At 35.2% G+C, this 14,384-nt stretch overlaps 1 protein-coding gene across 15 annotated transcripts in view; it reads right to left on the reverse strand.

Annotated features, from left to right (window-relative positions):
• The window catches only part of PUM2 (pumilio RNA binding family member 2), a 315,445-nt gene that overhangs the window by 146,901 nt on the left and 154,160 nt on the right, over positions 1–14,384 (reverse strand). For all 15 annotated transcript variants that reach the window (XM_033938769.1, XM_033938776.1, XM_033938772.1 and 12 more), the window contains one exon: positions 6,888–7,031. In XM_033938769.1, coding sequence (XP_033794660.1) covers positions 6,888–7,031 — 144 coding nt within the window. The remainder of the gene's footprint in view (positions 1–6,887; positions 7,032–14,384) is intronic.

Raw genomic sequence — 14,384 nt, forward strand, 5'->3', positions numbered from 1 at the left:
AAAGATAATCTCCTGAAGGTTGGACTGTGGAGAAATCTGTTCATCCTTTGTGACTGCCTTCAAACATATACCTAAGACTTAAAAATATAAGTTATAATATTTGAATTATAATATTCATTATTTTAAATTAATTCATATCTAACTGAATTTGTGGTATACAATGTTGTCATAAGTAATAATTTCCTTAAAGAAAGGGAAAAGAAAATAATTTAAACTTAATATTTAAAAATGAAAACATTTCTAGACACCACTTAGAAATTACTGTTAAAAAACAATTACTTTATTATATAATACAAACCAAAATATAATAATAAACTCAAAAAATAAATTATACATTGGGAATTTATAATAAATTAAAACACCTCTAAAGGGAAAATATAATTAAAAAAAAAAAAAAAATAAATAAATAAAAATAAAAAAATAAAATAAATAATAATTGTAGTAAATATAGTTAAATATTTTAATAGCTTGTAGGAGTTATATACACCTAACCTCAAAATGCGTATCCAAGTGGTCATATTAAAATGGGGGGGGAAGGGAGGGAAGGGAGGGAAGGGAAGGGGGAAATATAATGAAGAATGGGAAAAAAAAGGAAAAGGGTATATTCTAAAATATTTAAAAATTGGGAAAAAAAAATTAAGAAAACTAATTCATATAATTTTAAGGAAAATATATCAAAAATGCATAAATGGATCTTAAAATAATATCCTTAAATGTTAATGGTCTAAATCATATGATAAAAAGGAAAAAAGCTCTATTATTTTTAAAAAGACAAAACGCGGATTTATGCTTTATACAAGAGACCCACCTCTCAAATATTGAATCTAGTAAACTACAAGGAGGTTGGGTCAAACATTGTTTTTTCTCACCAGCTACAAAGAAAAAAGCAGGTGTTGCTATTCTGGTAAATAAAAAATGTACTGCTACATTCAAATTAAAGGCAACAGATATTAATGGAAGATGGATAATTGTGGAAATGAATATGGGAAATACTACCATGACGTTGATTAATATATACGCCCCTAATTCGAACCAAAATGAATTTTTTAAAACTCTTCAACAATTGATATTGCCACTGGCTACTTCAAATCTAATAGTAGCTGGGGATTTTAATGCTGTTATGGATCCTCTATTGGACAAAAACCCAAGTAGATATATGAAATCAATGGGATTAGATAATTTAATACAAACTTGTGATTTAATAGATATTTGGCGAATACTTCATTTTAATGGACGGGAATTTTCATTCTGTTCTCATGTTCACAATTCCTTTTCAAGAATAGATTATATTTTTATATCAAAACACCTAGCACATCAAGTAACAAAAGCTGCCATTGATCCAATTATTTTATCTGATCATGGTGGGGTATGGATTGAAATTAAGATCACAGATCAAAATACAAATAGACCAATATGGAAGTTTGATAATACATTGCTTGCTGATCCAATATTTCGTGAAAATTTTCAAATAAAAATGAAAGATTTTTTTCGAATGAATGATAAAGATGAGATCTCTAGAGAAACATTATGGGATGCATTTAAAGCATCAATAAGGGGACAAATCATTTCTTATTCGGCTTATCTTAACAAACAAAATAGAAAACAATATGCTAATTTAGAAAAAGAAATTAAAAATTTAGAATTAAAACTAATAGAAAAATGGGAATATTCTATACAACAAGAACTATTAAAACTCAAAGGTAAATACAATGAAATATCATCAAAAATGATAAGGAAAGATTTATTTGCACAGCAGGCATTGTATTATGGAAACTCAAATAAGTCGGGAAGAATATTGGCAAATTATCTAAAAGTGAAAAAAAAGAAAACAAAAATAATTGCTATAAAAGATGAAAATGGTGAAACACTTACACAAATTGAACCAATCTTAAAACAATTTCTAAAATTCTATAAAACTCTTTATTCTTCCGAGACTTATTTAAATAAAGAAAAAGAAGGTTTAGAATTCTTGAAATTATTAAAGGGTCCAAAAGTTCCTGAACATATAAAACGAAGTATGGAAGAACCAATATCACTAAAAGAATTAGAAACAGCTTTGAAATCCCTTAGAGTTGGATCCGCTCCAGGTGGGGATGGTTATACAGTTGAATTTTATAAAACATTTCAAAACTTTTTATTACCCTATTTATTAAATCTTTTTCAATATCAACTTAATAAAGGTTGTACAAATGGCACTATGGCTGAATCATTAACAATAGTTTTGCCAAAGCCAAATAAAGATCCCACTTTGGTGTCGAACTATAGACCAATTTCTTTAATAAATGTAGATGGAAAATTATTAGCAAAAATCCTTGCGTTAAGATTGGCTAAAGCTCTCCCACATATTATAAGTATGTCTCAAACAGGATTTGTTGCTCAAAGACATTCATCTCATAACACTAGACTAGCATTCCATATATTATACTTAACAAAGAAAATGAACGAGCCTACTTTCGCTGCTTCTTTAGATGCAGAAAAGGCTTTTGATAGAATAGAATGGACATTTATGTATCAAGCAATGGAATGGTTTGGTATAGGTCCTGGATTCACACAAATGATACAAACATTATATAGCTCCCCTTCTGCTAGATTATACATTAATAATATGTTTTCAGAAAAATTTAATCTACAAAGGGGAGTTAGACAAGGTTGTCCTTTGTCTCCTTTACTGTTTGATATAGTTTTAGAACCCCTAATATTAGCAATCCAACAAGTAAAGGAGATACAAGGTATAAATCATTCAGATAAAGAATATAAAATATCAGCTTATGCTGATGATTTACTATTATATTTGAAGAATCCAGAAACTACCATTCCATATCTACTTGAACTAATAGAAAAATTCGGAAAATTTTCAGGATATAAAATAAACTGGAATAAATCAGAAATACTTCCATTAAATATACATTGTACAAAAAGTTTATTTAATTCATTTTCTTTTGTTTGGAAGGAAGATGCTATTAAATACCTTGGAATTTGGATTACAAAAAATTTGGAAGATACAATGAAAATTAATGAAAAAAATTTATTACAAAAAGTGACAGAGATGTGTGAGCAATGGAACCCCTTACACTTATCATGGTGGGGAAGAATACAAACTGTTAAAATGATGATATTGCCTGTAGTTTGTTACCAAATGGGAATGATACCAGTTTTCTTCCAAAATTCTTTTTATAAAAAATTAAATAAGATATTAACAAAATTTATTTGGCTTGGGAAAAACCCCAGAATTGCATTAGTGTCATTGCAAAGACCAATTGCGGAGGGAGGGGTAAATTTTCCCAACTTTTATAGGTATCATCAAGCCTATATTTTACGTCAAGGTATGTATTGGATCCTCCCAGAACCCACTGTAAATATCCCAGATTGGTTTTGGCTAGAATGGAGACTTATGTTTCCATTACGTCTTAGTCATGTAGTTAGTGTCAAAATGCCAAGGCTATACAAAGAACATAAAATATTCATGGATACATGGAAAACTTTAAGATATATAAGTAATCTAACTCCTATTCCAATTAATAAATCAACAACTCAAACAATTTGGTTAAACCCCAAGATCAAAATAGGCGGTTTCAAAATAATCTGGAAAAACTGGATAATAGCAGGTATTCGTATTCTAGACGACATAATAAAAAATGGTAAAATGCTGGAGTTTTCACAATTGCAACATAAATTTGATCTTAATAAAACACAATATTTTAGATGGTTGCAATTGAAGCAATCCATTCAGGAAGGGTTCCCTGAATGGAAAAATCTTACTAATTATCACAGCTTGGAATTCTTGTGTTTCCAGATAAATTCAATAGGACATGAAGCTGCACAGTGGTATAAATTAATATCCGGATATATAAATAAAAAACCAAAAAATGGTCTTAGAGACATTTGGAGCATTGAGATAAAGCACCAAATTAGTGCATCTCAATGGCCACGACTTTGGTCTTGGAGGTTAAAATGTACGGTGTCAGCATCTATGAGACAAACTTGGTTTTTTCTTTTACATAGAGCTTTATGGACCCCTACACGTTTACATAGAATTGATAGCTCTAAATCTAATAGATGCTGGCACTGTCATGTTGAAATTGGGACATTAGACCATCTTCTATTCTTTTGTCCATTCATCTTAACATTCTGGAAATCAATTTGGCCTCAAATTAATAGGATGTTAGAAAACCCAGTAGCCTTGACATATGATACTATATTATTTGGAACAACAATGAGAACAAAAAGTCAAATAACATCAAATAATAACAAACTTTTATTTATTTTAACTGGAATAGCAGTACAACAAATCACATTGAATTGGAAAAATCATGACAAATTAAATTACACTTTCTGGTGGAATTCTGTTTGTCATATATATAAAATGGAGCTTACCATAGCAACACAAAAAGGATATATTAATAAATTTCAAAAGATATGGAGACCATTAACAGAATTTTGTAATGAATGATTAAATTTTCCCAAGTTAAAATTGATTAGAAGGGAATGAAATGGGATTTTATTTTTGATTTTTACACACTATATCAATGTTGAATGAATTTACAATAAAGTTGTTTTTAAATATTATTGATTGATTGGGAGGGAGGGAGGGGGAATTCTACATTCAAAAGAAATTATATAAATTTAGATTTACTGCATAATATTATAAAATTGTATAACATTAATTTTCTAAAAAAACTTAAACTTGATGATGATAAGTATGTATATCAAGTGTATGTATTTAAGTATTTAATAAGTTTATATGAAACACTTGTTGTAACAAAAGAAAATAAAAAAAAATAAAAAAAAAAAAAAAAAAAAAAAAAGACATATGTCTCAAACAATGTTGAAACCAAAATTGGTATGCCTTCAGATTATGTTCAGAATGAGGTTTCACTGATAAAACTAGTACTCTGAACACTGGGCATGTCAAAGTCATATAAGTTGCATATGTGAAGGAACATCAGGAGTAAGTAAGCTATGTGAAGAGTGATCCAACACCTAGAGCAATCCATCCGGTATGCCCCAAGGCTCTCCACTATCCCCATTGCTCTTCAACGTCTACATGTCCTCACTGGGCACGAAGCTAACCCAGCTGGGGATAAAACTATTTAGTTATGCAGATGATTTCACGATTATCATCCCATTCACCAATTCTGTCTCCGAAACTATTCCCAAAGCTTCAGAAGCTATAAACATGATGGAACAATGGATGACAAACTTTAGGCTCAAACTTAATTCAGATAAAACGACTTTTTTCATTGCTTCACCACATCCACTTGACATTAAATCACCCCTCTATATCAATAACCTTAGTTACCCTATCCAGCCCTCCATAAAGATACTAGGTGTAACTCTGGATCAATGCCTAGCCATGAAAGACCAAGTAGATTCCTTAATCAGAAAGGGATTTTTCACTCTCTGGAAACTCAGATCCCTTAAAGCTTATTTTGTTACATCGGTTTTTAGAATCCTAGTCCAATCCCTCGTACTAAGCCTGCTTGACTACTGTAACATCGCCTATTTGGCAATTTCCCAAAAAAATATACGACGCCTACAACTGTTGCAGAATGCGGCAGTCAGACTAATCTTTGGACTAAAAAAATTTGACCACGTGACACCCTACTACCGGCAGCTACATTGGCTGCCGATGAAGGCACGCATAAAGTTCAAATTTGCCTGTTTCTGCTTTAAAGCATTACACGGACTTGCCCCCAAATACATTACTGACCTTTTCTCCTTTTCAACCAACAGACACAAGATAAGTTCACATTCCAACTTCGTTTCCCCCCCAGTGAGAGGTTGCAAACTGAAAAAACACCATGAATTCCTTCTCTCACACCAAGCAGCATCATGGGGTAAAGACCTAGAACAATTACTTTCGCTCTCTACTTATGAGGTATTTAGGAAACGTCTAAAAACACACCTGTTCTTAAAACATCTTGACAACTGATCCACTTATCTCTTTCCTCTCAATAGCAACCTACTGTCCTTTTGATCACTTTTCTCCTCAACAATGAATTTCCTGTCTAATTACTTCTCTTTCTTCTTCCCCTCTTGAAGTCAGTCAATTTGTACCTTTGCTTAATCTTTTGTAAACCGCATAGAACTTCACGGTATTGCGGTATATAAGCTGTTATTATTATTATTATCAGGACCAGCATATAATTTACCTATCGACTGTTCCAATTTGACTCCTGTTGATGCCCTCTGACTTCGTCCCCTCCTGATGCTGTTATCATTTATGTTCTTCTCCAGAGTCCACTTCAAATGTGTCTGCCTTACTTTCAAGATCCTATACGGCATCCTCCCCCCCCCCCCCTTATTCCTCTTTCTTAGAATTCCTCTAACCCCAATTCCACCAGATCCACCCAAAAACTGAAACTCTCCTTTCTCTCTCTAAAAGGAAAACTAGGTTCCTTCCTCCCTTTTAGAATCACTGAGCTCTGGAACAACCTTACCTCCCTTTTTAGGAATCTGAGCTCCCTCCAACTCTTCCGTAAACATCTGAAAACCTGGTTATTCTCAAAAATGTAACTCTTCCTCCCTCTCTGATTATTCTAGTCCTCTAAATTTCCTCTTCATCCTTCCCTCCTCTGGAGTTCCTTTCTACCCTAACTCCTGTTAACCGTGTCGAGCTTTGCGAATGTAGAGATGATGTGGTATACAAATCTAAGGTTTAGTTTAGTTTTCTATCCTATAATCATTGTCCATCTTGTACCGTGTGTCTGTCAATATTGTTGTCTTAGTCCATGTTAACGTCTGTTCTAACATGTTGTACATCTTCCCTCCTTCTTTTTAAATTGCAAATCGCTTAGAAGCTTGATAAGTTGTCAAATCAAATTTTAAATAAAACTTGAAACTTGATTAGTATTTAATGAACAGTCAGAGAAAAATATGACACCCACCTGCTTGTGCAGCTGCAGAGCTGATTAAAACAGGTGTTGAAGCTACTAATCTGACAGGACCTCCAAGGCCAGTTCGTGTTCCAGGACCTACTACCAAGGCACCAGTCTGATCATAGTAGGCAGTAGGGGCTAGAACTTGATAACCTAGGTAGTACAATGGATATGATATTAACACATTATCTAACAAGAAACTGGCTATTTATCTATTCAAATGTTGCACTGAGGAGTCAGAAAATGTTTCTGTAACAGTGAAAGGTACAGCACCTCCAAAATATCTGTAGCTATTAGAAATTAACATATCTGAAAACTACAAACATATTCGCTTTTTGGAAATATTCAACATCTTTAAACACCACATAAAACATTTTTATTTCCACTTAATTTCTATACTGTTTCTGAATACAACAGTTTAATAGACAGAAATGAAAAGAGTAGGCAAAAAAAATGCTGCAATCCCTTTCACAAACACATGTTGAAAATCCAAAACATGTATTTGATGTATTTGGTATATAAATAATATATGCTCAGACACCTGGAGACCACCTGGGACCTCAGCTTCAAACTAAGTCTTACCACCCAATCATTGCATATATACGTGTGTATAGACAGCTTTATATGAAAGACTTAACACATCAATACTGGAAAAATTCAAAAACAAACTTATCTTGAGAAAGCTTTAGGGTCCTAACACGGACCACGTTTTGTTTCCTGCTTCAGGAAACCCGAATCAACTGATTTATCATTTGAGAATTTAAGCATTGAAGACTTTCTAAATCAACAGAGACCTACAAAATGAAATTATCCTGACATTTTCCTGAAATGGTAGTAGGAAGAGATCTGATGCAGATACAAGAGTAGGTTATTCTAGGTTCTAGGACCCTAAAATTCAAAGGTAGTCTCAAATAGCTTTTTCCGGTGGACTTGTAGAGCAGGAAAGGTTAGCTTAAAACACTGTGTTGTTTTGGAGTTACAGAACAAACCTGTAACCTTGATATTAGATATTAGTCTCTGAGAATTCTCTCCATATATGACCTTATGGACCATGCAATCTATCTTAAACTGAGTTCTATTTTTCACTGGCAGCCAGCATAGCTCTTTCAACAGCGGGCTTGTCTTTTTAAAATGACTTAATTGGAAGATAAGTCTAGCTGCTGTGTTCTCGTAAAGTTGCAATCTTTTATATTTTTTCTCTATGGTACCAGCTTTCTTTCTTTTTTTAAAGCATAGGACATGAAATACATATGTGGCACAAAATCTATGTTCAATTCAAGAGTCCTATTGATAAAGTTTGTCTCTCAAAACACCATACAACTGCAATGTCTCCTTTGTGGTTTATATTATTACATGTATATGACTGAAACTGTATGTAGGTAAATATGTACGTCCTTTGAAAATTCAACTCAATGAACAAAGGTTGTGTTTTACATGAAAAGAAAGAAGCTCCTCTTTTAGCTCATTGTTTGGAATACTTGTACTGACCATGTTGTGGAAAATTTAAGAGGTGGGGGTTGGGGTAAAATTCTAATAAGCGGGGTAAAATTCTATTAAGCGTTGTATCTATAGATTACTAAGTCTATATACTAATGGGTTAAATTATGTCTTGGAATGGAAAGCTTTTCTTTACTGCTTTTTTTCTCTACCAGATTTTTTTCAAGGTTCCTTAAGTTAGCTGGCCAGTATTGAGCTGCCTTGCCTCAATATAACTGGCAGGGGGATATGTTTGGCAAAAAGACTTTTTTTTGACTGGCTCTCAACTGATGCATTTTTCTGTGATTGGCTCTCACTATGATGCACTGTTTTTGGCGTCTTTAAATATTAGCCACTATTTTAGTTTATGTGGACAGAATGAGTGATGGGCTGCTAATTGTCCTTCAAAATCTATTTTAGGAGTCAAGTGAGATTGTAAATTCTGATTATGGCTGATTTATGTTGAACATGTTAGTTTCCTGTTAAATGTGTTGACAATTTTTCTATTTTTTGCAGTGCTATGCTTTGGCTCCTGATGAAGCCTTTAGTGAAAAAGGCCATTGAGCTTTCAGAGTCCTTGCCCAAGTTATAACCGATGTGTAGATCTTCAGCCTTCCAGTTTTTATTTATTCATTCAATTCTTTAGCCCGTCCTCCCGAAAGACCTCGGAACAAATCAGGTACTCAAGCATTTTCCCTATCTGTCCCAGCAGGCTCATAGTCTATATCTTTTTTTAGTCAAGGTTTGTTTATTAGTGTTTTATAAAATACAGAGTAAGGAAGGTACAAACAGACACATTGATCAACATGAGATATACTCTGCTTCAAACAAGTAGATCGCTAAACAGCTCAGTATAACAATCAAAGATAAACCATTCAATAAAAACAACCATCAAAGCATATCATGTTAGAGAAAACGGAGAGTCCCGTCCATGTGAGTGCAAGCAAGAGAATAAAGGAAAAGAAGCGAAGAGAAGAGGAAAAAGGGAGGGAAAAGAGCAAAAAGTGAGAAGATAGGTGTGAATGGTGCGTGTGGAAAGAGCGAGTAGAGCTCTCAATGGGGAGAATTGGTGTGTAAGTAAGACCTCAATGAGGTCCATTTTAATTGAAACTGTGGGTATCTGTTAGAGGATTTAGCCAAATAAGCTTCGGTTCGGTAGGTAAGACACACCAGATTCCACCACCGAGAGCAAGAGGCTTGAGACAGGTCCTTCCAACATGTGAGAAGAACTTTCAAGGCCAAAAAAGTAGCAAGTCAAATAAAAAACCATTTGAGTCAGAAATTAGGGTGGAGACAGAAAAAGATTTCAAGAGCAACATTTGATAGGTCAAGGGGATGTTTATATGGAAAATGGAACTTATAGTATCCCAAAGCGAGGTCCAATATGAAGATATGGCTGGACAGGAGAAAAGGAGATGTTTTAGAGAGCCTATCTCGGAATGACAAGTCCAACAATGATTGGAATAAGAGGGGTTAATCTTGTGCGATTTGATGGGAGTCCATGGCGCTCTATGAAGCAGGAAGACCATGTGTTGAAGATTCAAGGCTGAGCGAGAGGTATGAAAAGTGGAGAAATAAATGTGTGACCAAGCCTCTTCAGGAATTGGGGTTCCCAGGTCATTCTCCCAAGAGGATTGTAATTGGGTTAGAGGATTAGGATAGAATGATTTAAGTAATTTATAAAAGTGTGAGGCAGTATAACCTAGTGATAAAAATTGATGTGAGAGAATAAGTAGTGAAGGAGCGGAGTTGGTTAGAACCGGGTATAAACCTGACTTTTTAAGTGAGGATCGGAGTTGGAGCCATCTATAGAAGTGGGAAGCATTGATGGAAAATGAGCTCATCAACTCTTGGAATGTGAGTAAGGTCCCATTGGGATGACATATGGATCCAATGTCCCCATATGGATCCAATGTCACATCAAACCAAGAGGGCCAAGATATTGGTTTCTTATCAATTAAGAGGAGCTTGTTATGCCAAAGAGGACAGAGTGAGGAATGAATCCAGGGGATATCAAGTTGTGTGTCAAGATCGGCGAGAGCCTTATGAGTCGTAGATATGATAGGATTATTAAGAAGGTTGGGTGTGTTCCTGGAGCCCATTAATCGCAAAAGGGGGAAAGGACTCATAAAAGAGGATTCTAGTCTTAGCCAGTTGGGTATGTCCGAAGAAAGAGGGGAGGAGAGCCACTCAGCTCCCTGCCTCAAAATGAAGGCTCTATGATAGCAGTAGAGATCTGGGAAATTAACGCCACCCTGCTGATTGGAGGCTTTCAGTTTTTGTAGTGAGATCCTATGAGGTTTATCATTCCAAAGGAATCGTGACATTTTCGATTCCAATTGTTTATATATGGATAGTGGAAATAATAAGGGGAACATGTTAAAAATGTAAGTGAGTTTAGGGACCACCATCATTTTCAGGGTATCCAGTCGACCCCACCATGAGAGATGTAGGGGTGACCATTTTGAGAGAGTAGACGTTAATTGTGTTAGAAGTTTGGAGGAGATCATTTGTAAGGAGGACCGGAGATCCCTATCGAATGGCAAACCAAGGTATTTGATCCCAGAGGAGACCCATGTAAAAGGCTGGGAAGAGATAGTGAAAGGGATACACAAGTCATTAAGAGGCATAATCTCCGTTTTATCCCAGTTGATTTTATACCCTGAGATCAGAGAAAAGGAGGAGATTAGCTGTATCAGAGAGGTTAAGGAAGGTTCTGGGTTAGAAAGATATAATAAAACGTCGTCTGCATAAGCAGAAATTTTGAATTCAATGTTAGCTATAGTTATTCCTTTAATATCCTGAGATTGCCTAATAGCTACAAGGAGGGGCTCTTAGGCAATATTGGGGATATTGCCTAAGAGTGGGGATATTGGACAACCCTGTCTGGTGCCTCTATAGAGTGTGAAAGAGGAGGAGGAAGAATCGTTTACTATTATCTTGGCAGTAGGGTTGTTATAGAGGAGAGATATCATATGGATAAACATAGGAGGTAAGCCAAATGCAGAGAGAACAGTGAATAAATATTTCCATTCAACCCTGTCGAACGCCTTCTCGGCATCAAGGGATACGAGAATATGAGGTGCGGAACTCGACGAGGCGGAATGGAGCACATGACACAACAATCTGGTATTATCAGCACCATAACGGCCCTTCATAAAACCAACTTGGTCCCTGTGAATTAAGGTAGGCATAACTTTCTCCAAGCGAAACACTAATACTTTAGTAAAGATCTTATAGTCCAGATTAAGTAGGGAGATAGGACGATAATTTTTAACAAGTTGGGGGTCTCTATCCGGTTTAGGTAAGACAATAATATTTGCTTCTAGGAATCGATGGAGGTTAGATGAGTTGGACATCAGACCTTGATAGTAGAGCAGTAGATGAGGTGGCAAAAGGGAGGAAAACGACTTGAAAAATTCGGAAGTCAAGCCATCAGGGCCTGGCAGCTTTAGCAGATGGCATGGAGGAAACGGCATGAACAATTTCATCTGTGGATATAGGTTGTTGTAGAGATTGTTGTTGGAGGGCTGACAGAGTAGGCAGTTTGAGAGAGCGAAGGAAGTCCACAGTGGAGTTATCAGTAGACGGAGGCTCAGAGGTGTAGAGTTCATTGTAGAAAGCACGGAATTCCTCAAGGATATCCTTAGTAGAGGTATGAAGGAGGCCGTTAGAAGATTTGATGTGAGAGATCCTTTGCTTGGAGTGTCGACCTTTGAGATAAGTAGCAAGGAGACGACCCGATTTATTGGAGGAGGAGTAGTAAGTAGCAGATTGTCTGAATATGGAGGCTGAAGCCATGGAACTGAAGATTTCATTGTAGCGGAATTTAAGTGATTGTAGTGTTTTATACAAGGAGGGATCATGATGATGATACAGCTGTGTCTCATAAGCATGAATATCCGATTCAAGTTGGTTCAAAGTAGATTTACGCTGTTTAAGCTGAAAGGCTGAGTAGCTGATGACCTCCCCTCTTAGCCAGGCTTTATAAGATTCCCAAACTAGGGAAAAGTCAGATACTGAAGAGATGTTCTTGTCAAAGAAAGTCAGTGACTCTGTCTTGATGCGAGAGAGGAAAGTCTCTAATGTACCTGGGGCAGTAGAGGATTAAGTGACTCGCCCAGGGTCACAAGGAGCAGCGCAGGGGTTTAAACCCACATCCTCTTCATACATAAGAATGTTTTACTTCTAAGCTAAGTGCTTTTATATGTTTTCTTTCCAAAAATTGAAATGGCCACTGTATGCTATAAAGTTATAATTAGGGTTATAAGAAGATTAATAATAATAATAACTTTATTCTTTTATAACGCCATAAAAATTCTAGGCGGTTTACACTAAAAAGAGCTGGACAATCAGCGAAATATAATAATACAGTAAAAAATACAAATATCTGTAAATTAGAATTTCAATAATAAAACTCACTAAGTAATAAACTTATCAAGCAAAGTGGTCTTAATTAATTTTCAAAAACTGCAAAAGAATAACATAGCTTGCTGAATACATTTACCTAACCAAGATTGTTGCCTACCAGCTTGAAATTCTAGGGTCCTATCTAAGAAGGTCTTATATCTACAACCATAGCACTTAATTGCATTGTGTGGTAGCAACTAATCACAATTAATATGTAACATTTTAAAAGAAAATATAACAAATACACAATTCCTGAAATCAAGCATAAACCAGTACTAACTTCCAAAATAAGGATCCTACTTATGAAAATACAGTGGCCTAAAATTACAATGGGACCCTAAAATATCAATATATCTATAGTGAAAACTGAACAAGCCAAATTACTACAGAATGCTAAATAAAAAATTCATGCTAATAGAATACCTTATTCATACACATGGAACACTAATGCCAAATACAGAATAACTGACCATAAACTATAATCATAAATTAAACTGAAACCCGTTGCATGAACTTGCATGTAGTACAGTATCAGAAAAACAAGATAGATAAATAACATGGCACATGCCAGGGATGGTTTTAGGAGAGTGTATCTAGGGCAAGGGTAGGCAATTCTGGTCCTAGAGACCAAAGGCAGGTCAGGTTTTCAGGATATCAACAAAAAATGCATGAGATAGATTTTCATCTCAAGGAGGCAGTGCATGCAAATCCATCTCATATATATTCATTGTGGATATCCTAAAATCTGATCTGCCTGTGGCTCTTGAGAACCAGAATTGTCCATCCCTGATCTAGGGCAACTGTTCTCAGTTCACTGGCCAGAGAGAGCACCAAGCCTTTCAGAAGCTGAAGGTGTCACTTCCCAGTTTTCTATCCTAGGCCCCAACCATGCCTAATACCATCTCTGGCAAGATATACATTCCCCAGTCAGGCTTTATTGGTATGATAAAAGTTCAAATTTAAAAACTACAACTATCCATAAATATATACATGTAGAAACTGCTAATGAAAGCATAAAATAATTTTTTTTTGCTATAAAACATGTATGGACAAAAATGAGGACTATGGAGAATCTACTTAATAAAATCGTAATAAGATTTGCGGATGAGGGAATATAGTAGACATACAAAAACTTACTATTCTGATGTATATTTACAATTTTCTCTGTACTTTTTTATTGCTTCATATCTATAATGTCATTCAATCGGGTTTTCACTCTACATACAGCACTGAAACATTAATAATTTCACTCATGAATTATTTGTATACAGTTTAGCAGAGGAAGGGGGAACATTATTATTGCAGTTTGATCTCAGTAGTGCCTTTGACTTGGCTGATCACGACATTCTACTTGATTGTCTTGATACAATGGGCATTTCGAGCAAAGTATTATGATGGTTTCAGGATCTTCTGAAGCACCGTTCATACCAAGTGTTTTTCAAGGATATTCTCTCTGAAATTTGGAGTAACCCATGTGGTTACTCCCGGTGCTTTTTAAAATTTACCCCATTTTTCATTCTATAAGACGCACCGGACCATAAGACGCACCCACTTGTAGAGGAGGAAAACCCAGGAAAAAAAAAAAAATACCACCGCCCTGCCCTCTACCCTCTCTAGTGG

Source organism: Geotrypetes seraphini, chromosome 3 (assembly GCF_902459505.1).
Source record: "Geotrypetes seraphini chromosome 3, aGeoSer1.1, whole genome shotgun sequence".
Classification (NCBI taxonomy): Eukaryota; Metazoa; Chordata; class Amphibia; order Gymnophiona; family Dermophiidae; genus Geotrypetes; species Geotrypetes seraphini.